The sequence below is a fragment of the Pithys albifrons genome, chromosome 16 (genome assembly GCF_047495875.1).
Source record: "Pithys albifrons albifrons isolate INPA30051 chromosome 16, PitAlb_v1, whole genome shotgun sequence".
NCBI lineage: Eukaryota > Metazoa > Chordata > Aves > Passeriformes > Thamnophilidae > Pithys > Pithys albifrons.
The window spans coordinates 1,223,021-1,250,684 of NC_092473.1; the positions used below are offsets into that span (position 1 = coordinate 1,223,021).

Consider the following 27,664-nt stretch of genomic DNA (forward strand, 5'->3'; position numbering starts at 1 on the left):
CCACTGGGCTGGCACGTGCTCGGGGCATTCCCTGTGGCAGGACACAGGCAGCAGGTCCCTGACCCTCCCAGCACCAGAGGGGAGGTGGCAAAGGCTGATTTCTAAGCAGGATTCCACAGGATCCAGGAAAGCCTGGGCTCTTAAACCTGGCTTTGGTACCAATCAAATATGCTGGAGGACAGAAGGAGACATGGTGTTAGAACCTGTATGAAAGAACATGCAATGCTGAGGCAGCGTCTGGCGCAGATTGGAGGAGGGAAATCTTGCTAGAATGACATGGAATATGTAAATAATGAGGGATCAGATCAAATATAAACAACAGTTTTTGCAAAGCTTGGACAAAATCTCTCTCCAGAAGCTCTTCAGGACATTAAAGTGTATTCTCAGTGGGAGACAGGCTGGGTGCAGGTCGAAGCCTGGCAGGGGAGGGGCCTGTAAAGGGTCACTGAGTGGGAAACGAAAGAAGTATTTTCATCCCCTAGGGCAGAGCTGAGAGGAACAGCACAGGGCTGGAACTGGCTCAGACCAATGGGAAGCACTGCTCAAATGCTGCCTGAGCACGCTGTGGGAGACTGACTCTGCTGTGGGCATCCAGTATGGAAATGAATCCAAAGGGAACAGGGGCAGTTGGTTTGCTGGAGCTGTGGAAAGTCCAGGGTGCTCCCAGGCCACTCCTGGCTGAAGAGGACAAGGATAAGATCCCTGTTGCTGGCTCTGACTAAGCCTTTGGCTGGGCCCAGGTCTCCCCACCCTGGTCTTACCCTGCTGAGCTGTGCTGGGCACCCCAGCCTTGTGGCACTGCCCCAGGGACCAGCGCCAGGTGCTCCCCAAATCCTTCCCTTCTCCTGGATCCCCTGACAGCCCTTTGGGACACCAGCAGTACCTGAGCACCTCTGGGGTGGGGGCTCCTCACATGCTCATGTGGGAATTGAGAGCCTGAAGGTTCAAAGCACTAGAGCTTGACCTCAGGATCGGCTCCATCCTGCTCTCCAGAGGCTCTCCAGCAACCAGACTCCTCTGCAGCCCAAAATCCTGGCCGGTTCTCAGTGCCTGAGGCAGGAAAGAGGGAGCAAATTCCTGCTGAGACCAGGTAGGGGGTGCAATGCCACAGACACAATTCCCTGTGGAGTGACTGCAGGCACCCAGCTCACCCTGCTGATGCAAATTACCAGTTATGAAATGGAGAAAATTGGCAATTATTTCCCTTTTCATCCATTTATTATGGCTTTCTTTTTTATTGCTAATTATTAGTTTTCAATCCACCACTGAAGTAGGGTGAGTGTTTCTCTTCTCTGATGCTGGCTTGGTGACTCTTGAAACAAATGCTAAGGATTTTTCCACAATTTTGTCTGCCTTTTCCCATCATTGTTTTTTCCAAGTTTTTTCTTGTCATTATTGGGTTTGCCTTTTTAAAGCACATTGTATTTCTGGTTACTGAGTGGATTCTTCTCTGCCCAAAGTGAATGTAATCAGGTCGTGATCACTGTTCCCCAGGCAACCACCAATGAAATGATAGAGCTATGATCATGAATTAACTGCTTTGAAAAGTTAAAAAAAGATAAAATGCTACCTGCAAGGCTTAACTGCTGGTCCAAGGCATTCCCAGCTGAGCCACCAGTCACTGCAGAGAGCTTTGGGACAATGATCTTGGGGAAGACAAAACACCACCAGCCTGTAAAGGTAAATTCAAACCAGTCTAACAAAGGGCCACTTGTTTTCTGACAAAAAATCTGAGGGGGGTGCTTTGGTTAACAAAGGAATTGCATCTGTACCTGCATGGAGTGTGGGAATAACTAGAACTGAAGAGGATGTGCATGTGAGGCAATTCAGCACAGCCCTGCTGCCACCTGCAACGCCAGAGGAAAGAAAAGAGTGACTGTGGAGCACAATGTCCAGTGGATGTGGTGGGGAAGAATGGGAGCAGCCTCCAGACTGAGCCCCCCCAGCCTGCTCTGTTGCTCCTGATAATGTCCAGGTGATTCAAAACAAACCCAGCAACGGGCTGCAGAAACCAATCTGAAGGGAAGTTCTGGCCAGGTGGGGGTTGGTCTCTTCTCCCAGGCACTCAGCAATAGGACAAGGGGGCACGATGGGCTCAAGCTCTGCCAGGGGAAATTGAAGTAGGAGATCAGGAAAAACTTCTTTGCAGAGAGAGTGCTCAGGGATTGGAATGGGCTGCCCAGAGAGGGGGTGGATTCCCCATCCCTGGAGGTTTTTAAAGTGAGATTGGCCGTGGCACTGAGTGCCATGATCTGGTAAAGGGACTGGAATTGGACCAAGGGTTGGACTTGATGATCTCAGAGGCCTTTTCCAACCCAATCGATTCCATGAAAACGTGTCAAACTTCCCAGAGTCATATGGCAAAGTTCTGGCTTTGCTGAGACTTCCGTTGTGTGCTTAGTGAATGTTAGGAAAACCCCCTGGCATTTGGAGCAATTGGGATGGGGTGACCAGCCTGCAGCAGGGCAAGATCTGAGGAGGATACCCCATCTGGAGATGCTTTTTCCAAGTCCTGGAGCTTCATGGTGGGCTCAGTCAGGGAGGTCACAGCCCAGGTGTTATTTCGTGTTGCCTCCACCGCTGCTCACTCTTGCTTTCTGCTAAACTTTGGTGGGAGCAACTGCTCTACTCATCTCTCCATGGTACGAGCAGTCACCTTCCAGATCCCACTCACTCCTGCTCACCCCCCACACTGTGCTGTTCGATGGGTCACTGGGACAGGCTTTGAAAACAGCATTGTCATGTGTGAGATATTCTGTGGGACAGGAAACTCCAGGGCCCCACTGGCCCTGCTACTCCTTGCTGGGAGGGCTCAGGGGCCTGGCACCTTTCCCAGGCAAACCCTGATCTCAGCCCACCTTAAGGGAAAGGCTTAAGTCCACCCATACCTCTTTCATGGAGATAGATTGGTGCCTGCTTGAGGTTTATAGATGTAGAATGTACAAAAGGGAAGGGATACAGAGGCAAACACAATGCAGTTAACTCGTTCCAGCCCTGTACCACACATTAATTCATTAACCTGAGAGTGCCTGTCCCGCAGTCCCAAGGCTGCTCCTACACAGGTTTCTGGGGGCTTTTCGTAGTAACGAGCAAACACCCGGGGCGGAAGGCACGGCCCGAGGGGACCCGCGAGGCCCCGCCGGCCCCACCTGGGCGGCTTCTTCCCCGGCCCGGACCCCGACCCCGTCCCGGACCGGACAGCCTGACCTGCTCGGCACGGCCGGGACAGCCCGTGGGCCGCGGCACCACCGGGGGGCCCCTCAGAGACCCCGCGTCCCCCCCGAGCTCCCATGTCTCCCCAGAGCTCCAGTGTCTCCCCAGAGCTCCGGTGTCCCCCCCAGAGCTCCAGTGTCCCCCCAGAGCTCCGGTGTCCCCCCCAGAGCTCCAGTGTCCCCCCAGAGCTCCAGTGTCCCCCTCAGAGACCCCTCAGAGCCCCAGCGTCCCTTCAGAGCTCCAGTATCCCTTCAGACACCCCTCAGAGCCCCGGTGTCCCCTCACATCCCGCTATCCCCCCCCACTCCCATGTCCCCTCTCTGCCCCGGTGTCCCTTCACAGCCCGATGTCCTCTCAATGTCCTGCTGTCCCCTCTCACCCCCATGTCCCCTCACAAGGCCGTGTCCTTTCACACCGCCATGTCCCCTCAGTGCAGACCCCGCTGTTCCCTCACACACTGCTGTCCCCTCAGAACCCACTGTCCCCTCACTCCCCGCTGTCCCCTCTCACCGCCATGTCCCCTCAGTGTCCTGCTGTCCCCTCAGACCCCGCTGTTCCCTCACACACCGCCATGTCCCCTCAGACCCCGCTGTTCCCTCACACACCGCCATGTCCCCTCAGCCCCCGCTGCCCCCTCTCACTCCCATGTCCCCTCTCACGCCCCCCCCGTCCCCTCCCAGCCCCGTTGCCTCCCGGGCCGTTGCCGGCGCATGCGCGGGGCGGTGTTGGCGGGCCGGGCCATGCCGGGCCGCGGGCGGCGGGGCCGGGGGCGAGGGCCCGGCACAGGGACAGCGCCAGTGACAGCGCCAGTGACAGCGCCAGCGGAGCAGCCGCGGGCGGAGGTGTCCGGAGGCTTCCCGAGGTGCGGAGCGGGGCGCGGGGCGTGGTCGGGCGCGGGGCGGGCGGGCGCTGACGCTCTCCGTGTCCCGCAGGCCCGGCCGGTTCTGCCCGCAGTGCGGGCTCGCCGTGGAGCCCGCGTTCCGCTTCTGCCCGGCCTGCGGCGGGAGGCTGCCCGCGCCACCCGAGGAGCAGCGCCCCGAGCCCGCGGCCCCGCCGCCCGCCCCCGGCCCCGCCGCCTCGCCCTCCCCGCGGGCCGCCCCGCGCGGGCCCCGCTCGCCCCGCAAGCCCCGGCCCGGCCCGGCCGCGCCGCTGCCGCCGGACACGGTGCTGGCGGACCAGGGCGGGCGGCGGTGGCGGCTGCGGCGGCTGCTGGAGCAGGGAGGCTGCGGGCTGGTGTACGAAGGTGCGGTGGGGCCCGGGGCGGGGAGGGGGTACCTGTGCCCGCTGTGGGTTCGGGGCCGGCGGGGCTGTCGGGACGACCCTAAACCCCCAGAGCCGCAGAGAGGGTGACAGTGGGGTGTGTGCTGGGCTGGCAGCGACCCACAGCCCTGCAGGGTCCGGCATTTATAGACTACCCGGAGTGGGAAGAGACCCACAAGGATCATCCAGTCCAGCTGTTGCCCCTGCACAGGCACCCCAACATCCTACCCTGTCCCTGTCACATTGTCCAAACACTCCTGGAGCTCTGGCAGCCTTGGGGCCGTGCCCACTGCCCTGGGGAGCCTGGTCAGTGCCCACCACCCTCTGGGGGAACAACCTTTTCTGAGATCCAACCTGACCCTGCCCTGACACAGCTTGATGCCATTCCCTACCTGGGTATCCACCCATCAGCGATTCTGGCACTGATACAAGACCGAGCCAAGGCCTGGCTGCTCCGTTAGGAGGAAATGCCTATCATTTGGGGCCACACTTCCTCTCTCTGTTTTTTTAAGTCCAAACCCTAATTGCTGGCAGCACTGGGCAGGAGTTCCGTGTTGTAGGTGGTGTCAGTATCCACTAAATGCCAGTTTTGTATTCTCAGCCTGCTTTGAGGGATAAAAGGAAGCAGCTCTGTCATGTGGGCTGCTTCTCAGCCGTTTAGTGACTGCTGATCTTTTCTCTCCAGTCTAGTCTCTCCAAAGGGGAGTTTCTGATCTTATTTTGTGTTGCTAACTTGGAAACTGTATGGGAGGAATTTCCTCCGTTACCAAGTTTTGCCTCATATTTGGCTTTACTTTATTTTTCCTTAGTTAAGTTGGTGCATAACAAAGTCTGAGCATCCATCTATGTTTTTAAAAAGATGTGATGAAAGTGAAAATCAACAGCGCAGGGTCTTTTTATAGATGAAAGTTTGGGGTGACCTGTGTATTAGCACTTGGTCTAAGAGCAGGAGAAGAGGAACTGCCCCAAGGCCAAGTCGTGGGTGCAAATCTTTTTGGAGAAGGGAGGCCACATACAACTCTAACATCCACACGGAGCAGAGGGACTTTGGCATCTCCTACAGACCTGCCAAACCACAGAGTGAGCTGGAGGGAATGCTCAGCAAATGAACTCGGGGGTGCCTTTGAGGTTCCACTAATGATCTGTTCTTTACATACCCCTCAAAGCCCCCCAGCACTGTAGCCATGCCCAGATGCTTCTGTGACTTAAGCAGAACTGCACTCGCAGCATGTCAGGGTGCTGAGCTCCTGGAGCAAGGTAAGACTTTGTTTTGTAGTGATCTTGGAAGGCCCTGTCGCAGAGGATGCTTTGCAAAGCCCACGTGTAAGAAGCAGAGGATGAGTAAATCCAGCTGCACAGGCTGCATATAATGATGCAGAACCTCATTTCCATGCTCCTGTAACCACATCTGTTCCATCCTTCCACAGCACAGTCAGCATCTGGAGCCTGTCCTCAAAAGCAAAGCTACTCCCTCAAACTTGTGAGTTTTGATCTGTTTGGGTAAGGAATAGTGCATAGAGTACTGTGTCCCGACCTGTTTGGCTGGGAGTGTCCAGGGAATTCGGAGGGAGTGGTCACAGAGGCCCCTTGTAGCTCAGGGGATGGATGTAGCCTGAGGGTGTTGTTTGGAGTTCAGTACAAGTTGCCTCTTCCACTAAAGATGTTAAGGAAATAGATATGAGGATTAAAATAACCCAAAAGCCTTAATCACAGAAAGTTGCCACTTTGATCCAGCAGGCTCAGTAACCTCCAGAACGGAACTGGGTGGTGTGAGGTGAAGACCTTGATTCAGGAATGTCAGACCAGCCTTTCTCCTGTATGGCTGAGGTCTGGGGAAACTGGAGGGCTTGGACTTTGGTGCTGTGCTGAGGCAGTGTGACAGGCCAGCATGGAGACACTCCATAAAGCCAGAGCACTTTTAAATCAAATAGGAATTATAGTTGGAGTTCTGAGCCAGCGTTCCAGGCACTTCTCAACACCTTGGGTTCTCCAGAAACGTGTTATTTCCAGTAATAGCTGTTTTGTGGTAGAAATTCAGTGGATTGATTCTCAGTAGCTCACAAAACAGAGCAGAAAGACTTCTCTTGTCTGCTGTGGCTCTTGGGCTTTGCTGGTCTGTGGGAGGGCCAGTGCTGGGGGGTCTTGCAGGCACTTGATTAATCACTCTGCCTTTTGTCAGAGGAGACATGTAAGAGGATGGAGAAGGAATACAGTGTTGATGAGGGAAGACAGCCAAGTGCCACAAAACTGGAACCAGTAGGAGAGAAATTGTAATCACTTCTGTAGGCAATACTCCCAGCTCCTGTTTTGCACCTTTTGGCATTTTTCCTGATGCCACAGCCCAGCCCTTGAGGCTGCAGAGTACTGTGGAATATGATAAGGCACAAGAGAGCATTTTGGCCCAGGGGTTTGCTGGCTCAGATGGGCTCACCAGGCAAGGTGCAGAGTGAAATGTCCTCTGGGATGTGGTCTCTGTTGTCTGGAGGCTGCTGATCATGCAGTTTGGTATCAAACCAGCTAACATACAACACTGCTGCTTCCTCCTGTCCATAATAGCAGCTGTCCTGAGTTACCTGTGTGTCGACTGTGTGTGTAGACAAACAGATTCATACTGAGTGTAAACAATGTGCATTTGAGGTCACTCGATGACACCAGTATCTTAAATATCACAAATACAGACATTTTAACTTGTCTCACTTTCTGACAGCAAGAATGAAGTGTTACAGCTCTCTGTTGAGACTTGCCTGTTTGCAGGAATGCCCTCATCTCTGCTGTGACTAAGAAGGTCACCTCTGGCTCCCCTTAGGGCTCGCTCCAGGCTGCCAGATGGGCTGCAGTGCCTGGTTGTCCTTAACCCACAGACAGCTGTAAATGGGACTGCTGGAAAGGCCCCACCTGAGACAGCCACTCCCCTCTTCTGTGCTGATGCTCAGAGTTTATGTGGCTGTTAGGGCAGCATTAAATAGTGAACCAAAACACTTGACCTCTGTTCTCAGCTCTGTTAATTTTTTAGGGGGGTTGGTCCTTTCTTTAAAATGTTTAGTGAAGGTCCTGTAGCAATCTTGCCCAAGTTGCCCTTTCCAGCAGGATGTGTGTGGCAGAACTAACACTCCTCCTTCCTGTTCCCCTTAGGATGCCAAAGATGGGAGGATCTACAATGAGCAGAATTTCTTCCAGAGAGCTGCCAAAGCAGGCACAGGTTGGTGCTTCTTGGGAGAGCAGGGACTAAGGACAACTGGCATCCCTCTCTCATCAGTTCCCTGAGTCTCTTAGAAGGCCAGGCCAGGACAAACTCCTTACCTGCTTGGTTAGTGCTGAGAAGTTCAGTCAAGAGCCAGCTCTCCCAGCAGTGTGTGCTGTAGGACACAGCAGTATTGGCATTTAGAAGCTTTCTTGCTCTACCCACTCTGTGTTGATGTCCCAGGGAGCTGTCCAGCCCTGCAGCCTGACCCACCTTGGCTCACTCTGTCCTGTGCCCCTTCCACGGGCAGTTCTGTCAGCTGCTCTCTGGTATTGACTCCATTGACCCCAAAACTTGAGCAAGAGCAAAGCTGCCCAGAGAGTGTGGGCAGAGGTGATGGAGGAGTTCATGTCAAACCTGCATTTTTGGGAGGACTGCAAAAATCTGCTTCTCCATCCCACTCTGCCTCCCCTTTCCTTGTTTTCCCTAGCCCTGTACAATCCCTTAGCTTGCTCTGGTATTCCCTGTCCCATTCTTGCTCTGCAGTGCTATGTGCATTAACATACCCCCACACATCATGCTGGAATTCCAGGGACATAATCAGGATGAGAGAGGCTTCTGGCTGTCACCTGCCCAAGGCAGATCAGACCTTTAGAAGAGGAGCATCTCTGAATGAGCTCCTCCTTCCTCCTGGAGCAACTCAGCAGCATCTGCTGCCCTGTGTCCTGTTCTCTCTCCCTGCAGTGGAGAAGTGGAAGAAGTGGCACTCTGTGCCTTTGCTGGGCATCCCCAATTGTGTTGGCTTTGGACTGCATGCAGACAGCTACAGGTGAGGAGACAGCCAAGGGTACAGCTGAGCTCTTGGGCCACTTCATGAGCTTTCCCTCTCCCCCTCCTGTCTGTTAGTCCATTTGTCATTGTGCCCTGGGCTCCTGACTGTATGCACTGCTCCTGTATCATTTATTAAATGCTTTGCTTTGCCTTGTTGTCCTGTTTTGTTCAGTCCTTATGTTGCTGGTGAAGTAACTGCTTTTGCTGCTGCTGCCCCTCAGACCAGGAGACACCTTATTCTGACCCTTTAAACCCAGTACAAAAAGGAGACTCAGGCTGTGTATCTGCAACACAAGTCCAGCACATCTGTCTCCTTTGTAAGAAGTTTTGTCTTACCAAAAATGTTTGCCCAGGTCAGCTTGGAGTCGAAGTGGGATCTAATGGGTTGCTTGACCGGTGTCTGTTGCAGGGTTTTGAAACCAGGTGGGTGCTGCCACATGCAAAGCCCTTTTCTTTTGTAGGTTTTTGGTGTTCTCTGACTTGGGGCAAACTCTTCAGTCGGTGCTGAGTGATGGCTTGAACGTGCTGAGGGAGAAGGCAGCTTTTCAGATTGCAGTCCGCCTGGTATGTGGAGAGCCAGTTCTTCCTAAGAGACCTGTTCAGCAAAGGTCTGTAACTTGCAGATTTTTCAGAGGTGTTTTCAGGCTGCTCCATGGGCTTGCCTGGCGTCTCGAAGTAGCACCTCTTGAGCCTTGTAAACTTGAGTATCATCTTTGGAGTGTTGTATCACCTTGAAGGAATTTGGGGTAAGGAGAAATGAGAGACTTTGAACTTAGAGGCTGTGAACTTAGAGCTTTTAGTGCTCCTCCACGTGCCTGCAGGGAGCTGGGGAGGGTCCAGCTCAGTGTTAGCCAGGGTGCTGCAGGAGCCTGGGGCGGTCTGATGGACTCCCCTCTATTTATTCCCAGCTGGACTGCCTGGAGTTCATCCATGAGAATGAGTATGTGCACGGGGACATCACTGCTGAGAACATCTATCTGAACCCAGCAGACCTCACACAGGTGGGGAGCAGGAGCAGTGCTGGCAGGGAGTGGGAGTGGAGGTGGGCTTGGGAAATGGGATAGGGCAAGCCCCAGGCCCCTGGGCCGGGCAGGGCAGCAGAGCAGTGTGGGCAGGGCTCACACAGTGCTGTGGTCAGGGCTGGGGGCTACACTGAGCAGAACTGACCCCACCCACGGTCAGGTGTGAGCTCTTGCTGTGCTGCAGGTGACCCTGGCAGGCTATTGCTTTGCGTTCCGGTACTGCCCTGGGGGGAAGCACGTGGCGCGGCGGGAGGGCAGCAGGACCCCTCACGAGGGCACCGTGGAGTTCATCAGCCTGGACAGCCACAAAGGTGCAGGTGGGTCTGGGTTCCTGACCTCGCTGGAGCTGTTCCTGTGGCAGCACTCCCTGGAGCTGGGGCTCCCTGCTGGCAGGGCTGTCACTGCTGCTTTCCAGGCATTCACATGCACCAGGAAACACGTTCCTATTTAGGCTCTTCACTCCTGCCTCTCTCTGGGCTGCTCTGCCTCTCCAGGTCACTCAGTGACTGCAGCAGGGATGTTCCTGCTCCATCTGGAACTTGGCTGCTACAGGCGTGTGAGGAATAGAGAACAGGGCCCTTCGTGCTGGCTTAGCAGGGATCAGTTTGAAGCCAGGCTGGATCCCTGCCCAAAACAGATTTGCAGCAGGCTCTGCTCTGACCTTGAAGCAATGAGAGCTGGAAAGGCATTTAAATCCTAAAGTCATTTTGGTTGGAAAAGACCTTTAAGATCATTGAGACCAACTGTAAACCTAGGACTGCCAAGGCCACCACTAACCCACGTCCACAAGTGCCACATCCACACAGCTTTTAAATCCTTCCTGTGATGGGGACTCCACCACTGCCCTGGGCAGCCCATTCCAAATTAGCTGGTCCCTCTCCTGGCTGGGATGTGACTGTTCAGCAAATCTTCCTCTAGAGGCTGGGTGTTGATTCCTCAGCTGTGGGAGTTAGCAGGCTCCCACAGGTATTGACATCCCAGACCACATCCTAATGGAGCTCTTGGGTTTCTTTACTTTCGCCCTTCGTGACATGAGTTGTCTCTTCCCATCAGGACCATCTCGCCGAAGTGACTTGGAATCTCTGGGCTACTGTCTTCTGAAATGGCTCTGTGGCTTCTTGCCTTGGTCTAATGTGCTGGACAAAGTAGAAGCTGTGGTGGAGCAGAAGGAAAGGTAGGAGAAATCATCTGCTCCTTTGGAGAGTCAGCAGAAAGCAGCGAGGGAGGTTTTGTGAGTGAAATTCCTCAGTCCCAAAACACTGTTGGGACCGGGTAAATCCCAAGGCTGAGCCTGGCCCAAGGGTGTTTGATGAACCCCAAGTTCCACTCAATTCAGTGTGGCCATCTGAATTCAGCCTTTCTGGGGTTTTGTGTTCCTGTTGCCAGAGCCACGTGCTCGGGTGCCTGGTCCACTACTTGTCTCCTGACAGCACTCTGCTATTCCAGGTACAGAGAGGATGTGATGTGCCTTCTCCGACTGTGCTTCAGGCAGAGATCCATTCCAGGTATGGGTTTGCCCTTGGTGGCAGTGGGACTCAGGGGATTGGCTGTACCTGAAGCCAGAACCTTCTCTGTGCTGGGGTGCTGGTCAGGGAAGGCTTCTGGTGGAGATGGTGGCCATGCATTGCATGGACTGGTGGTCAGGCTGGGAACAAATTCCTTGTTTTCTGTATAGCAAAACAAGGAGGGCTGCCTCCCATGGTCTTGTTTCATGAGCCTTGCTGAAGAGACAGGTGTTCTGGTGGGTTTAAAAATACAGTATTTGGGACTAGAGGTCATTTCCCCACCTCATTCTCTTGCCCAAAGCTGTGGCTGCCCCATCCCTGGAAATGGGCCAGGTTGGACAGGTCTTGGAGCAGCCTGGGCTGGTGGGAGGTGTCCCTACCCATGGCAGGGGGTGGAACTGGATGAGCTTTAAGGTCCCTTCCAACACAAACCATCCTGTGATTCTATTTTATTCTCCAAGTCTGTGACCCTGTCTTTGAGCTCAGCATGCGCCTTGGTTTGGTTTCCCTCTCTGAGCAGCTGCCCAGGGTGGGTGGGTGAGCTGCAGGCTGAGCAGGTGGCCAGGTGGCAGCTGGAGTTGCTGTGCTGCTCCAGGTGTGACATCTCTTGCTTTGTAGAGGCTCTACAGAGCTACCTGGAGCGAGTGCTGGCTCTGGAGTACGAGGAGAAGCCTGACTATGGGGCCCTGCGGCAGCTCTTCAAGAAGCCCCTGGAGAAGATGAAAACTTCAGCTTATGACTCCATTGATGTCCAGGTGGTGCCCTAGGTGAGTGCCAGGAGCTGGGATGGCAGCACAGAGCTGGCATCTGTCCCCTGTGCCCTGCAGTGCCACGGGAAGGAGAGGACAGAGCAGCCTGGTCTGTGACAGCTCTCCAGGTGACACCAACCTGCTCCTCCTGACATACCATTCCCCATCACCAGACCAGATCAGTAGTAGACAATGCCTGTGTTTCCTCAATTTTTTTCTGAAAATAGTTGTCCTTGAAGGAATACAACAAGGATTAATAAAGCAAAGGCTGAAGGGTCTCCAGGGCTGTGGAGGTCATAACAAAATACAGACTCATGCAATCTGGTGATTTTTTTTTTTAAGAGAATTGAGGCTCTGGGCTATACCTTTTGCTATTCCCTTTCAGAAAGCAGAGTGTAGCTCTGGTTTTAGAGCCTCAGCCCTGAGGCAGTGGTGTCTCTCAAGCACAGCTGTTGTTTTAGACATGAGGCACCTCCAAGAAAAAGGCTTGGTATGGAGCCAAACCTGGTTTGAGTGCAGGGCTGCATCAGCCAAGGCCCCTGCATTCAGCAACAGAAACACAGAGCCAGCTCCTCATCACTCAATTCCCTCTTCCTGGGAAGGAATTGAACTGATTAATCTTCCCCTTCTCTTTTTTTCTTTCAGATCAAGAGAACATGCACAGGAAGAGTTCAGAGCTTTCTGCAGTGAGGCCTTTCCCACACACATTTAACTTCTACCAGTTTTAGAATGTGATTTTTAAGTGCTTTTTTCCCATTTTAATGTGACCCAGTGTTGAAGTTCGAGGTGCTGCTGTACCAAGTTAATGTGAAGACACTCCTGCATGGCAAGTCAGGGGAAGCAGGAGCTGGAGAACTGCAGTGGAGGCACCTGGAGCAGAGAAATTAAATCAGGGACTTTTTTCTTTTTTTAAAACTGCAATGGCAGAACATAGTTTTTTAGTAAACTTTGTGGACAAAACCCCAAGGCTGCTGTTGGTTATTTGGTGCATTTAAGGCCTTGGCCTTTCTGGGGCTGCTGTAGCGTTGTGAGTGTGGTTTGAGCTCCCTGTGGTTTTCATGTAAATAATTTCAGGCAGTGCCATTGCAACTTAACCATCAGAACTCAGCTCACAGCTAAACCCAACCTCACCCCAACCAGCCCAGCAGTTCTCCAGGCCAGTGAATGAGGGGAAGGAAAAGGAGCCACCTCTAAGAAAACAATTTTATAAAAACAATTGGTCAATAAAAACTCACTACACTGTGTGTATCAGAACTGTTGCCAATGCCACAGTAACTTCTAAAAAGTCCTGGAGTCCAGTTCCAGTGTTAACTTCAGTGACACCTCCTGGAAGTCTTGTACCTTGGTATTCCAATGTTCACTATGTGTTAAGGCACAGAAGGAATTTTCAGATGAGGAAAACATGGCAACAAGAGAAAAGGCAAATGAGGTTTAAACCATGTGAGAGGTAGGTAAGAGAGCAGCTCAGACCTGCAGTGAGCCTTCATTTACCTCTGGGTTTTTTCAATAAAAACCTTGTATCAGTGCAGCAAATGCCATAGACAGAAGAGGGGAGTTGAGGGAGACCTGGCCAGAATAAAAAGGCAGCACAACCTCTAAAAAGGTCTTTCACATGGAAGAATTCCTAGTGTTACATTCAGAAACTTGAGAACCTATGTCAATTCATTTCCTAGTGCCAGGCCTCAGAGGAAGCAAGGGACAGGACAGTTCTTTAAGAGGGATGACAAAAGTGGGTTCAAAAATTTCATAGTGGGAGCAGAACCTTAGCAGAGGATCAGACAGTAGGGGACATGTAAAAAGGCAGCTGTAAAGGGAGGAAAGAGCCCAGATGTGAGCTACAGAATCACAGGATAGATAAGGCTGAGGGTAAGGGGGTTGTTTTTTTGGAGGTATTTACAATATTCACTATCATCCCTGTATGACTGCAACAGAAGCATGGCTTCCAGGAATCCTGGAAAAGTTAAAAGCATGAAGAAATTAGAGGCTTACGAAGCCCAAGTTCAGCCTCTCTTCAGTGTGTTCTGCCATGTTTTTTCGCTTGACTTGCCTCCTGTGCAGGTCGTGGGGCTGGGACAACTCCCTGTTTGTGGCGCTGCCGTGGGGCAGTGCTGAGGTAGGTTTGGGGGGAACTCCAGGGCTGCCTCCAACAGAAGATGTGGGACTGGCACTGTTGACAGAGGAGTAGCCTGAGCTCCCCTCTGGCTTGGCATTCCTTGGGGTGAGATACTCCCCTGGCAGCTTCGTGTCCCCCCGGGGCGCCGCAGGCACATCCCAGTCCCTGACTGGGCCGTCATCATCACTGGAGTCCTGCCCACAGTGCTCTGCAGGGTCCAGGTAGAGCACAGTCACATCCAGGATCCCACTGGGACTGGTCACTGCAGGGGGGGAGAGAGAAAGGTGTGCCCAAATCCAGCACCAAGCAGCACTCAACACAGAACCAAGCAGAACAAAGCAAAGCATGAGTGTCCACCTTCTTCTGTCTGCTCACACACATAGGGCAAACTTCCAAGTTCAGCCTCTTTTAACACAGTATCTTCTCATCCCTCAGACTATTTGGACTAAGATCTATTTAGATCTAAAAGTACTTAGAGTTAAGGTGTAAGAGCTATTTAGAAAACCAGCAGCCAGGCCCAGTCAGCAAAAACCATCAGCTAATTAGTGTTTCTAACACAGCGGGTCACTCATCACAGTTGGTGCACTGCAAACAGCCTCACTTTGAAATGCTGAGCAGCTACAAAAGCCCTCACCATGTTCTGAAGCAGTGCAGAGAAACAAGATAGATACCTCTGAGATAGTTTAACAATTAAAACCACGAGCAAAGAGGAAGTTTTTCCAACTGGTCTTCAGCTGAAACTTCAGGCATCTGGTGCCTGAGAAACAGTTTTAAGCAAAGATGAAAAGACAGCTTTAAACTTCTTGGCTGCTTTTCATAAGGAGAATAAACTGCTCACCATCTCCTTCTCTCTCGCCTTCACTTTCCTGATCACCTTCATAACCAGAGCAGGAATCTAAACTCCAGTCAAGAAAGTTGTCCAGCAGACTTTCCTCCTGGGAGGACAGCTCTGCTGTGGGTGTGGTCACAAAGCTGCCCCTGTCATCCTCAATGCTGTCTTCCCTCCTCCTGTGGGCAAAACAATCCACAGGTCACATGTGAAAAGCCAAGTCTTATTTTCCAGTTCTTTTAAGAGATATCTCCAAGTAATGACAGGAAAATTGATTGTGTTTAAGAATGAAACCTCAGGGTACCAGAGAGGCTCTGAAGATAAGCCCAAGCCTCTCCCAGCCATGAGTGACACTCACCTTTTAGCTCTCTTTCCAGAGGGAGAGCTGAGGAAAGTCTGAATTTCCACCACATTCCTATGCAAGGGACTGGGCTCTGGGTCTTCCTGTTTCACACCCAGAGCTGAGCAGAGCTGGCTGTAACTCATCACCTGAGGTGGGGCGGGGAAATCAAAGAGCCAGTAAGAATTAGACCAGCAGGTTCCCAGAAGGACTAAACAGCCAGAAGGAGGTATTTATTTTCTAAGAGAAATCTATCCCAGCAAGTTCTTCCTAAAGGTACTCAAAGAGCAGTTCGAGTCTGCGGATCAAGTTTTAAACTACCATTTCAGATATTTGTGCTCCAGAGGTCTGAAGTTAGAACCCCTTTCCCATTCCCTGCAGTTCCCCACTCCCTGCCCTGGGGCAGCCCTGCTGTCAGAAGCAGATGCAGACCCAGCTCACCCACCTGCTCTTTGCCTATTTCTTCATAACGCTCATCCTCAAAGCGCTGTTTCACTGCCATGAGGGACACCTGCCTGTAATCCTTTGGGACATCATCATGGAAGCTGGGAAGAAAGGTTGAAACCCCAATCTTAGAAGGGATTCTATGAAACAATACTAGGAAACCTGCCAGTTTAGGCACTTTCTGTCCCCCTCAGTGCTGTGCTAAGGGAGTTGGTGTTTCAGCAGCTTAGCCAGGACATTTGGTTCTAAGCATATGGGCATTCCATTCCTTTTCTGGTCCTGTTTTGTGACCCCGGCCCAGACCAGCTGGGAAAAATACAACAGCTGGCCCTGCAAGGGGCCTTAGTGCCTTGTGGGAGAATCAAGGCAGTTTCCCAAAGGCTCCTCCTTCACTGGGAAGGGCTGACTGTGCAGGTGCAGCACATCTGCAAGAGCTGCAAGCCAAGTCCTTGTGTCCCCCCAAGAGTCCCCAAAGCATTACCACTTTTGGTGGAGGCTCAGCACGCAGGGCATGAGGTCTTCAAGAGAGAAACCAGTGCACTCGGACAGCTGGGGGGTCCAGGGGTGTGCTGCAGGAGGGATACATATGCTTGTATTGAATTACATATTCATGAAGTTCAGTGTCAGCTCTTTTTAAAATGGGATAAAGATGAAGATCTTTACAAACTTATGCCTCTCCATAGTTCATTCAAGTTCACAACTGGCTTCAAGGAGAGGTGAAACTGAAATTCTAGCCAAGGATGGAAATCTCAGCCTCATTTAAACACAAATCTTGCATAGTTTGATGCTAATACCCCAGTGCAACACAGTTAGTAAGAGGTAAAATAGAATCACAGACTGGTTTGGGTTAGGAGTGAGTGACCTCAAAGCCCATCCAGTGCCACCCCTGCCATGGGCAGGGACAACTTCCACCAGGCCAAGTTGCTCCAAGCCCTGTCCAACCTGCCCTTGGACACTTCCAGGGATGGGGCAGCCACAGCTTCTCTGGGAAACCTGTGCCAGGGCCTGCCCACCCTCACAGGGAACAATTCCTTGCCAATATCCCACCAACCCCTGCCCTCTGGCAGGGGGAAGCCTATTCCCCTTTGTCCTGTCCCTTGTCCCAAGTCCCTCTCCAGCTCTCCTGGAGCCTCTTCAGGCACTGTAAGGGGCTCTCAGGTCTCCCCAGAGCCTTCTCTTCTCCAGGTGAATAATCCCAGTGTCCTAGTTCAGCAGGAGGGACCAGCTAACCCTGTGTGGGGGTGATCAAAGCTGTGTATTCTACCCCCTCTATTCATTCCCCAAGGACAATGGGCCATTAGCAGCAGCTGCCCAGGGAGCCATTATCACCTTCACACCCAGCCTGAGGGGGGGGCGGAGCTGCTAATTGGCCATCAACAGTTCAACACCCCCTGGCTCCCAGAGTTAATCACCCATTGGGTGAGTCCCCGCCCAGGGGGAGGGACTGAGAGCTCCCTGAGGGTACATAAGTGGTGGGTAAGAAGACCTCGGAAACTTCTTGTTGGATCCAGAGCAGCAGCAGGACCTCGACAGCAGGAGATCCCCGCTCTTGCCCAGACCACAGCCCTCGCCTGCACCAACAGGTTTTTCTTTTCCTTTTGCTCTGGACTTGGGGGAACCACAGGGGTCTCAGCACAAGGGCAAACAAACCCCCTTGGGTTTGTGCCCCAGGACACTGGGTTATACTGCTGGGGTATTGTGAGTTGAAAGCAATTTCCCTTGTGTGTCAGTGTTGTTATTGTAATATTATTATTAAATTTTAGCTCTGACTTATAATCTCTCTCGTGGTGAGTTCATTTCCCCTGCTGGTTCACCTTCAAACCAGCACACCCAGTTCCCTCAGTCCTTCCTCACAAGAGGTGCTCCATCCTTCTAATCAACTTAGTGGCCCAATACAGACAAACAGGCTGAACTCAACTCTTTGTCCTGAAGTCTTATACCCATCCCCCTTATTTCCATCCCCTCCCCAGGCAGGTGATTGGAACATCTTGCCTCAAGACAAACTAACACCTGAAAACACTCCCAAAATCTCCCTACATAGAGCAGGCAGACTGGCACATGGTGCTGCAGCTCCACTCCAGGCCAGGTTCCTCACCCTGGCTGTGCAGTATCCTGGCCAGCAGCAGTGCAGCAGCAGCCAGCTGGGCTGGGGAATACACACTGAGGCTCGTGTTCAGGAGGGACAGCTCACAGATGAAGCTGTAAAGGTGCAGAGTTCTTCTCTCCAGCAGGACTATGCTTGACAGAACTTCTTTGTAGTCCAAAATGGTGGGTATCTAGTGCAGAAAGGAGAACAGAGGCTGGTTGTTCTAAATGCACAAAGGATTCAGAACAGTTGTTTACAGGAGATGCTGGATTTTGGGTTTGTGTTTTTTCTTTTTAACTACTACATTGAAACCTTTGCCAGTGAGAGAATAAATGGCCTCTTAAAACTGAAGTTTTAATTTCTACAGAAGGCAGAGGGTTCTGTATCTGTATGCTCTGAAACAAGCACAGGCTCCACAACTCACTGAGCACACTGACAAACCCCTAACTCTTTAGGTAAGAACTGTTACAGCCTGACCTGAGCAGCAGCCCAGAGAGGGAAATACTCCATCCACTTTCCAAACTCACCCTTATCTTTCCTTCCAGGGCAGAGATGATCTCACCCATCATTCTGACCAACTCCTCATATTTGTAGGAGTTGTCTGTCAGCCACACAGCTTCCCGTATCGTCAGCATCTCTTTGCTGATGAAACTGCAACATTAAATAATATTAACAGTCAGCCCCAGCAGAATTTGTGCACCTATGGCAGACAAATGCACCCAACATGACCACAGTTTAACAACTGCACAAGGTACTTTCCCAGGCAGACCAAGAAAGAAAGAACTGCAGCACTTCATTTATTTCACCTGTAAGCTGGAAACACCTACTAGAATCTTTTTTGGAATGTTCTTCCTAGTATGGAAGAAATTCTCCCCTGTGAGGGTGATGAGGCCCTGGCACAGGTTGCCAGAGAAGCTGTGGCTGCTCCATCCCTGGGAGTGTCCAAGGCCGGGTTGGACAGGGCTTGGAGCAACCTGGAATAGTGGATGGAAGGTGTCCTTGCCCATGGCAGGGGGTGGGACTGGATGGTCTTTAAGGTCCCTCCCAATCCAAACCCATCTATGATCCTAATTCTTCATTTATTAAGAATGTTGACACAGAAGGATAATTTCCCAGCACACCACACAGTTCACCTAACAGACTAAGCTATGGGACACCACTGCTGCAGTTATTCCTTTCAGGGTTCCTCATGCCAACACAGTGTCAAAGACTCCAGTTGCAGATGGAATGCATTCAGAGCAACCCACCACTACGACCTTGTTTTTAAATATTAAAAAAACCCTGCAGGGAACTGCATTTTGTGCCTCATTTACAGAGACTGTTTGTAAGTAAACACAGTTAAACAGCAGTGAAGGTAGAGGGAAGCCAAAGAGTCTTTCCAGGATTACCAGCAAGGGATGGGTTGAGGGAGAAGTTTGAGCTGCAGGAATGAATTTGCATGATCACAATAAGCCCCTCTGTTCACCAGCCAGAACCCTCACCGTGTGCAAATGACCATGCAGGCGATTCCCAAAAGCTGGAGCCGAGCACGAGCCACAGGTCGCAGCTTCAAGTAACGATCCACACATCCCACTGTCATGTGAAGGCACAGGCTGGAAAAGTCCTTCATGGTGGCCACCTCCACCAGCCAATCCACCAGGATGTACCTAGAAAGGGAAGGGAGACACATAAGGACTGACAGCTCATGGCATCACATCCAGCTGGGGAAGGAGCCAGGCCAAGCAGAGTAATGACAAGTGTTCCTGAACTGCCTCCCAAGGTGAGAGCCAGAAGAACAAGCCCTTCCAGTGGGTGTGTGGCTATGGTGGATCCTCTTGCAGCCCTCCCAGGAAACCTGCCATCTCTGTCACCTCCTTGCCCACCAGCTCTCAGTGTGGGGAATAAACACAGAGGGGCTGGAGATGTGTGTGCAGTCACAGGGTCACGGTCTCATTGCAGTTCCAGAGCCATGGTAGGATAACTCAGTGTGGCTGGAATGCTGCCATGGGTGGTTGTGTACTTGTTAGTGTCCTAGTCACAGAGCTGGGAGCAGATTATTGCTATGTAGGTATATTCTACACCTTCTGTGTCATTTCTGATGGACTGTTAACAATGGATCATTTGCAGCAGCTGCCCAGGGCACACCTGACCTCTCAGGCTACAAAACAGGGTGTTAAAGGACCCTGTGAGACAGAGGAGTGTTACTGTCCTCACACCAATGGCTCAGCTGTGATAACTCCCCTCTGGGGAGGCATCAGCACCTTCACACCCCACCTGAGGAGTCATATCTGCTGATGGACCATTAACACAACAGGCAGATGCAAGGACTAGACTATCAAAGATTCCAAAATCCCCCCTGACTCACGAGTCAGATCACCCAGTGTGGAACTCCCCACCCTGGGGGAGGTACTGGGCGTTCCCACCTGGTCCAGAGGGGTTATAATCTTGGGGTTTGGAGACTACTAGTACCACTCCTCAGATCCAGAGGAGGAGCAGAACCTCGACAAGACTGTGACTGACACTCTTGACCAGACTGTGGCATCATCCTCACCAGCAGGTTTTCCTTTCCTTTTACTTTGTACTCAGGGGGCCCATGTGGGGCTCAGCACAGGGGCTGACAAACACCACTCTGTTTGAGCCCCAGGGTGCTGGGTTAGACATCTGTTTTTGTGGGTTAAAACCAGTTTTTTCTCTGTATCATTGTATTTATTGTAATCTTTCTAGTTAATTGTAGCTCTGGTTTATAATCTCTCGAGTTGGGTTCATTTCTCTTTCCAGTTTACCTTTAAACCAGCACAGCTGGGAAGGACACACCAGCAGGGTGAAGTGCTGGTGCTGCCCTTCATGTGACAGAGCAACAGAATATATCAAGCTCTGCCCATGGATGGATAAAGAAGTCATGAAAAAGGACTGAGGGGAAGGTGACTCTGCCATGGGTGTTTACTCAGGAAAAGGGAGTTGATAGGCACTTTGGAGAGACAGGACAAAGGGGAATGGCTTCCCCTTGCCAGAGGGCAGGGTTAGATGGGGTATTGGGAAGAAATTCTGGGCTGTGAGGGTGGGCAGGCCCTGGCACAGGTTGCCTAGAGAACCTGTGGAGGGAAGGCAGAGATGTAGAGGGAAAAAGGGAATGGTTTCTGCTGTGTGGCCTGACTCCTGGATTTGAGTTCTTACCTCATTATTTCATTCATTCCTTTCTGCACAGTGAAGATGCTTTGCTTGTTGATAGGAAGAGAAGTTTGAAAGATTTGAGAAACCATTTCCTTGGAAGACTTTGCTTCTAATCCTAGTTGGTTTCCATTGCCACAAGCTTTGGCTAAAGCTATCTGTAGTAGAGAGGACACAAAACCCAGTATGTTTATTTTACCAAATGCAAACTAAGGCAGCACAGGATGTCTTTTAACTTTCCTGCTGAAAACAGTGACCATGACAAACTACTTGAATCTGTAGTTCCTAGTTTGGTTTAAATGTTGAGCCCACACATTATCTGGGGCCAGGCTTTTAAGTCCATCAAAAGATGCATCTTTACTCATTCCCACAGGTGAGCAGTCATTTCCCACAGAGGGGAATGTGCAGAGTAATACACATGTGCACATATTGACACCATCCAGCAATGCAGGCTCTGCTTCTAAAAGGAGAAATCTCAACCTGCAATGGCAGCACAGAAAGGACAGAGTAAAGACTATTTTTCTGGGAAAATTCAGCCTTACCTGTGCTTCCCAGCAGCCCTTTGCTGCGTAGTCTCGTAGCTTCCTGAGACTTTGGAGGTATCTGCCAGGATCTGCCATCTACAGAGAGGAATGTAAACAGATGTAAAAACCCATTGCCTTTACACAACAAACAGAAGAATTGTCGTACCAATATCCAGAGAAAAAACACTGCCTGGGGGTATATCTATTATTTCAGCAACCAGCCCGTTTCTCGTCATGACAATGCTGTTTTTCAGAACCTTTCTCCAGTTCTTGCCCAAGGTCTCACAGGAAATGAGTCCTGGCACTTGGGATTACAAGAAGAGAGCTTTGGCAGAGTTATTAATGGCAGGGCAGGAGCCTCCCCCTCCTGCTCCCCAGTGAGCCCTGGGATCACTGGCCAGCATGCCCAGGCCCTCAGAAGAGCGAGTGTAAAGCAACTTCTGCTGCAACTCAGCTACAACTCCTCACTTCAAACACCCAGGCAGACACCAAAGCTCATTTCAGAGAGTTCTTTGTGCTTGCCTTGTCTATGAAGGTAAGCTCAGGAACAGTAACTTTTTCTGAGGACATTCCTTGCATATAACAGAGGCCCAGAAGTCAGTGAGAAAGTCGTTTCAAGACAAAAAGTTACTACTTACAGCAGCCTTTCTGTTGTTTTCCCAAAGGAGGTAGGAGCTGATTAAACAGCCCTGCCTGGATGATTCTTCAAGCATTTCAAGGGATTCTTTCTTTTTTCCTTCATCCTAAAGGCAAAAGGCACACTGGTATTTTCCCTGCCCAGACAACTGGATGCCTCAACACTTCAGAAAGTACAGAACAGCTCTGTGCTAAAGCTGTGAGCAGAACCCATCCCTTGGGAGTGCCCTCAGCCTCTGAGGGATGCTCCCACATTCACTCATTTGCAGATGCAGGCTCTGGGAGCAATTAGTGCTTTTCCTCAGCCAGAAAAAAGCTTTTTGGCTTGCTTGCCACTGAAGGCTTTTTATTTTTTTATGCTAGGCATTACAACTGGAAAGCTTCCTTTGAGACCTGAACACACTGCAAGCCCATGATTAAGCCAAAATTAATTTCACTGTTTGTACAATCCAATAAACTAAGTTAATAATGTTCCTTTAAACAACTAGTAAATTAAACTCGTGAGAACAGAAATTCCTGGGCCACTTGAGGACTATAAGAGCATCTGGAGGATTTATTTTTTAATCAAGGTAAACAGCATTAACATCACAGAAAAAAACCAACCACTCAAACCCCAAACATCACATCAGAAATAACACTGCTCACCTCAAAGAAATTCAAGACCTTGGCCAGGCTGTGGAGAATAGATCCTTTCTGAGCCTGAAGAAAAGGTAAATATTGTTAAACAAAGAACCATGGCAATTCTTGCTAGTAATTCCAGACTACAGTTTGGGTTGGTCTGTCAGTCATTCCTCCTCCTTGCTTTTCTCCATGTTTTGGGAGCTCTGAGGCCACACTGAACCTCTCAGAAGAGACAGCACAGGCCTCTGGCACTCAGGATACATCATGTGTAGTTTGGCAATAAATTCAACAAAATAACTGAGCCACAGTCATTGAAGCAACAAGAGCACAGGAGGCCCCTTGGGGGAACAAGAGTATTTCTTCCAAAATAACACAAAAGTCAAGGGCAGAAAGAAAGCAGACCTTCTCGAGCTGACACTCTGCTTTGAGGCTCTCATAGACCACAGCTTTACAGCAGCTTCCAGTGAAGGACCAGGGGGGACGGATGAACAGCCAGATGAAGGGCACTGCACACACGTTCAGGTGCTCTGCCAAGCTGAAGTAGTGAGATGCCTTTATTCCATTCACTTCTGCACGACCATGGCCTGTGATGGACACTGAACCAGAGAAAAGTCAGAAATCATGTGGAGTTTGTCACAATGCCACAATGCTTGGTCACAATGGCAAGGCCAAGACACAGAGCAAGGAACAATCAGGAAAAGATCAAACTGTGTCTTCCTTTTAGCACCTTAAAAATCACAGAGATTGCAGAAGAAAAATCTTGGTGCAGTCAGACTTTAGAAACATATAACACTAAGATGAAGGCAGAGGGGCTTGCAAACCCCAACCCTCACAGTAATGTTAAGTCCTGTACAAAAAATTCAGTGTGGAGGAGCCTGCCTTGCTGGGACTCTGTGTGAGAAGGGTCCTCTGGCACTTGTCAGGCCCTTTTGGCACATCTATCACACCAGGGAAGGAGAACTCCTAAGCCTGAATTCACAGGCTCTGTACAATCCCATCACTGAACACCAGGTGGTTTCGTGGCCACTGGTTAAACACTGCACTGTGAAGCTCCCTCTGCCATGCCACGTTCCCCAGACACCCCAGGACAAGCTTCCATACTCACAGCCTTCATTGTACAGGTATGCCAAGCTCAGCTTCACAGCAGCTTCAAAGTTACCACTTTCAGCAGCCCTGAATGGCAAACAGAGAAGGTACTTGAGGTTGAAATCATCCCCAACAGCAGAATGCACGTTTTGGGACTGGTATCCTCAAGGACATGCATCAAGCCATGAAGTCCTTGTGCTCCTCCCTCCCTCCCTCTCAGACTGATGTGCACAGTGGTCTTGCTCAGAAAGAAAACATGTGCCAAGTGACAGTCAGAAGCAAAACAGTTACTGTGGCATTTCAACCCATTGAAGAAATTTCTGACACTACAAAACCAATAGAACCCTTCAAACCAGATGGATAGAAAGACATTTTCCATCTTTTCAAAGCATATTTATTGTTACCCTTTCAAACTTTATTTGTTACTGAAATTCACCATTTTTCAGTACAAGTGACCCAACCAGCTCAGACTTGGAAACACAAGTTATTCCCTGGAGCCTCTGATCACACTTGGTCATTCCTATGGAAGCCCCAGGAACAGGTTTTGGTTAATAACTACATTCCAATATGGAATATTTGATGTCCATAAAAGAGGACTAACCTTGGTGTATGCCATAGGCCCTGCTCTGTTTAAAGAGACAGCAGTGACCAGCTTGGACCTGAAATCACCCACTGCTGATCTCCCAAAGCACAGACTTCCCCTCTTTGTACAAGTCAGATCCCCCAGTTACACCAAGGACTCATTAGAACTGGGTACCTACTTTCAAACATCCTTTTCTACAAGATCAGACACATTTCATTCTCAGAGTTTACCTTTCAAACATCCCCAGGTTGTTTGGAGAAGGCCACATGTCTTGGAAACTTGCATGTGCCCAGACACTGGAATGATTATCCACAAGGTATTTAAGGTGTGAGTGCACCTGCATGGAGGGAACACAAACCAAGAATTATTAAAACAAAGGGACCAACAGAAAAAAATGCAATCTAATTTTAAAGAAATAACTAATTAATCACACAAAATAAGAATTATTAAAACAAAGGGACCAACAGAAAAAATTGCAATCTAATTTTAAAGAAATAACTAATTAATCACACAAAATAAGAATTATTAAAACAAAGGGACCAACAGAAAAAAATGCAATCTAATTTTAAAGAAATAACTAATTAATCACACAAAATAAGAATTATTAAAACAAAGGGGCCAACAGAAAAAAATGCAATCTAATTTTAAAGAAGGAACTAATTAACCACAAGTTGATCATAACAATTACCAGGCAGGTAACAAGGTAAAAGACACTAAACCAATTTCTTCAGTCACAGTGACCCAGTAGGACATTTATCACAGAATGTGTGCCCAGAGCTCTCAAACACTGCTGTACTCTTCTTAAACTCCAGCAGTGAGAAATCAAACTGCCACCAGGAGGGCAAAAAGCTAATCCTGCAAGTACTCTTGGGGTTTCCTCAGGCCCACTGTGACATGAGGAGCCTGTTCCATGTGCAGTCCAGGCTCCTGAAGGCAGAGCTGAGCCGAGGTTCCTGCAGAGGGGAAGCAGCAGCAGACTTACAGCTCTGACTGAGAGGATGTCAGCAGCAGGGAGGCCTTTGAGGACATGAAACAGAACATCCTCAGGTAGGTTTAAGAGGGTCAGGACTCGAGGCCGTTTTATTATCCTTCGTTTTGAAGGGAAAGAAAAACATCTGGAACATCTACAGTGAACCACTGGAAAAGAAAGACACAGGACACCTCTGTTAGTGATGGAATAGTACAAGGAAAGAAGGCACTGCAGAGTATATACACACATAAACAGGTGCTTATTTCAGCTCCTCTTCACTGCAGCACAGGACACTTCAAATATATTAACCAGAGAAATTTAGCATGTGCCACAGAACACCATCAGATTAAGCCACAGAACAGTAAGGGGCTCCTTCAGTTTGGTTAATAAAGCCAAGAGGCTCTGAAGGGGTGGCTCATGCTCTTCACAGAGAGCCCCTCCATGCCCTGAGCCCTGTGAGCGTGGTGAGTGGTGACAGCCTCCTTAACTGTCCCTGTTCAGTAGGGACAAAGGGTTTAAATGGCACCACTAGAGTTTAATTCAACTCCCCCAAGCCCCAGCTTTTCCTGCTCAACTGACAGCAGCCCCTGGAATGAGACCAGAGATATTACAAAGTTAAGACCCATTAAACCTGCTCAAGCCCATTTGCCCAAGGAGCCACTTGTTGCCATGAGAGCTGATGGAAGGAAGATCCATTGCCTGTGTCTTTTGGAGTATTCTTGCAATACAATAGTATTTTATTTATATATATATATATATATACTCTCTCCATATAAATGTATTATGTTCAGCAGTATCATTGTCATGAAAACGAATCTGACTCCTACACTGGGATGCCGGTTCTGGCTATCTGAGCATCCAAACGCCTGGGGAGCAGGGGATACTTGGGCAGCGGGGGGGAGAGAAAACCCAATTCCCAAAGACAGGAAATGGCACAGGTTAATCTCCACTGCGTTGCTTCACAAAATCAGGGTGCTTTAGGCTGGAAGGGAGCTCTGGGGGCCACTCAGTCCAACTGCCCTGCCAGGGTGGGCAGGACCACGTCCAGGTGGGTTCGAACATCTCCGAGGACACGGACCGCGCAGTTCATGCGGGAAACCGGTGCCACACTCGGCCACCCATGCCGTAAAAACCGCTTTCTCTTAGCTTTGAATGGAGTTTCCTGCATATTAACGTGCACCCCACACACTCACAGCCGCCTGCCGTGTTATCCCGCACTCCAGACACATCCCGAGGCCGGGGCGCTCAGGGACAGCCGCGGCCCCGGCGGAGCCCCCGGGACCCCCGAGCCCCCGCCGGGCCGTCCCGCACCGCATTCGAATTTGGGCGCGCAGTCGCCGGGCCGGCCCCCGCTGCCCGCCCCTCAGCCCGGGCAGGGCTCGGAGCCCCCATTCCAGCCCGCGCCCTCAGAGTCCCCTCAGGACGCGCCCGGCGGGGCCGCCCCTCAGCGCGGGAGAGCGCGGCGCCCGCGGCAGACCCGCACTCACCGCCTGCCTTCATCGCGGCGCGTCGGCGGGGACAGAGCGTGAAACGGGCGGACACAGCACCGTGCCCGGGTCAGCGCGAGCGGCACGGCCGGGGCCGGGGCCGGAGGATGGAGCGCTCGGAGCGCCGGCAGCGGGCGGGGATTGCCGAGCCCCGGGCCCCGCCCCTCCCGCAGCGCGGGCGCGCCCGGAGAGCGCCATGAGCGGCGCGAGCCCCGCCCGTCGGCCCCGCCCACCGCCCGCAGCTCCGCCCCCGCCCGCGCGCGCTTGTTTAAACACAGCAGAGCCCCCGATTGGCCGGGAGTGAGGAGGGGGCGGGGCCGAGCCCGCCCCGCGCCCTGTGATTGGACAGCGAGGATGCGAATTCGAATTGGGGCAGTTGGCGGGTCCAACCTGTGGCGGGACGGCGCATGCGCGCGGCGCCCCCTGCCGGGCGATCGGGGCGTGGCGGGGGCGGGGCTGCCCCTCACGGAGGCGCCGCCATGTTCGTCCGACCGGCACAGCGGCGGCCTCGACACAGCGGCGGACCCCGGGGCCCGGTGTCCTTTCTCCCCGCTGAGCCCAGTCGGCAGCAGCTCTTCCTGCCGCCGCGGTGCCGCTCGCCCACAGCCACCTCCGCCGAGCTGAGGGTGCCCGGCCAAGAGAGCTGCTGAGGGAGCGCTCGGGGCTTTTTTAAGCCTGATGGTTTCCACCCTGAGCATCCAGCACCTGAGGGTGTCCGTGCTGGAGCTAAAGCATTAGGGAGGGCATTGCCAGCTGGGCAGCAGCTCAGCGAAAAGGCCCTTGGGGGTCCCGGTGGGCACCAGCCTGACCAGCCCTGGGGCAAAGCAGGAGGAAGTGTCGGGAAGGGCATTTGCAGCAGGTCAGGGAGGGGATCCCGCCCCTCTGCTCGGGCCTGGTAAGACTTACTTCAAGTGATGTGTCTAGTTCTGGGCTTCTCAGGACAGGAGGTACATGATGCTCCTGGAGTGAGTCACAGAATAGACTGGTTTGGATTGGAAGGGACTTAAAGCTCATCCCATCCCACCCCCTGCCACGGG

General features: G+C 51.5%; 2 protein-coding genes and 1 long non-coding RNA gene across 3 annotated transcripts; 1 reads left to right on the plus strand and 2 right to left on the minus strand.

The window, feature by feature from the left end:
- Positions 1–4,918, minus strand: LOC139679507 (uncharacterized). Its single transcript, XR_011699203.1, has 5 exons — positions 4,866–4,918; positions 1,773–1,847; positions 1,571–1,672; positions 884–1,050; positions 1–171 (listed from the first exon to the last, which is right to left on the minus strand). It is a non-coding gene; the product is annotated as an uncharacterized lncRNA (long non-coding RNA).
- VRK3 (VRK serine/threonine kinase 3) lies at positions 3,939–12,982 on the plus strand. Its single transcript, XM_071571303.1, has 12 exons — positions 3,939–4,075; positions 4,146–4,456; positions 5,901–5,953; positions 7,606–7,672; positions 8,399–8,483; positions 8,947–9,049; positions 9,394–9,486; positions 9,692–9,824; positions 10,561–10,681; positions 10,954–11,012; positions 11,631–11,779; positions 12,407–12,982. Exons 1-11 carry the CDS (start codon positions 3,954–3,956, stop codon positions 11,777–11,779), a joined length of 1,296 nt encoding a protein of 431 aa, XP_071427404.1. The 5' UTR covers positions 3,939–3,953; the 3' UTR covers positions 12,407–12,982.
- CCNF (cyclin F) lies at positions 12,959–26,716 on the minus strand. Its single transcript, XM_071571299.1, has 17 exons — positions 26,628–26,716; positions 25,153–25,307; positions 24,401–24,507; positions 23,607–23,674; positions 22,904–23,097; positions 22,526–22,579; positions 21,883–21,987; positions 21,263–21,340; positions 20,727–20,878; positions 19,055–19,219; positions 18,101–18,224; positions 17,583–17,763; positions 15,969–16,056; positions 15,489–15,588; positions 15,062–15,192; positions 14,713–14,882; positions 12,959–14,136 (listed from the first exon to the last, which is right to left on the minus strand). The coding sequence occupies exons 1-17, from the start codon at positions 26,638–26,640 to the stop codon at positions 13,739–13,741; spliced, it is 2,283 nt and encodes a 760-aa protein (XP_071427400.1). The 5' UTR covers positions 26,641–26,716; the 3' UTR covers positions 12,959–13,738.
- Positions 26,717–27,664: the final 948 nt, after the last annotated feature.

What these genes read in the sequence shown, in the direction of transcription:
- VRK3 (XM_071571303.1), top strand. Translation starts at nt 3,954, where the DNA reads ATGCCGGGCCGCGGGCGGCGGGGCCGGGGGCGAGGGCCCGGCACAGGG. An exon ending in AGCTGCCAAAGCAGGCACAG is followed by an intron (nt 7,673 to 8,398) that starts GTTGGTGCTTCT and finishes CTCTCCCTGCAG; the next exon opens with TGGAGAAGTGGAAGAAGTGG. An exon ending in GGACAGCCACAAAGGTGCAG is followed by an intron (nt 9,825 to 10,560) that starts GTGGGTCTGGGT and finishes TCTTCCCATCAG; the next exon opens with GACCATCTCGCCGAAGTGAC.
- CCNF (XM_071571299.1), bottom strand. An exon ending in AGGGCTGCTGGGAAGCACAG is followed by an intron (nt 20,879 to 21,262) that starts GTAAGGCTGAAT and finishes TCTCTACTACAG; the next exon opens with ATAGCTTTAGCCAAAGCTTG. An exon ending in TGCATGGTCATTTGCACACG is followed by an intron (nt 18,225 to 19,054) that starts GTGAGGGTTCTG and finishes TTAATGTTGCAG; the next exon opens with TTTCATCAGCAAAGAGATGC.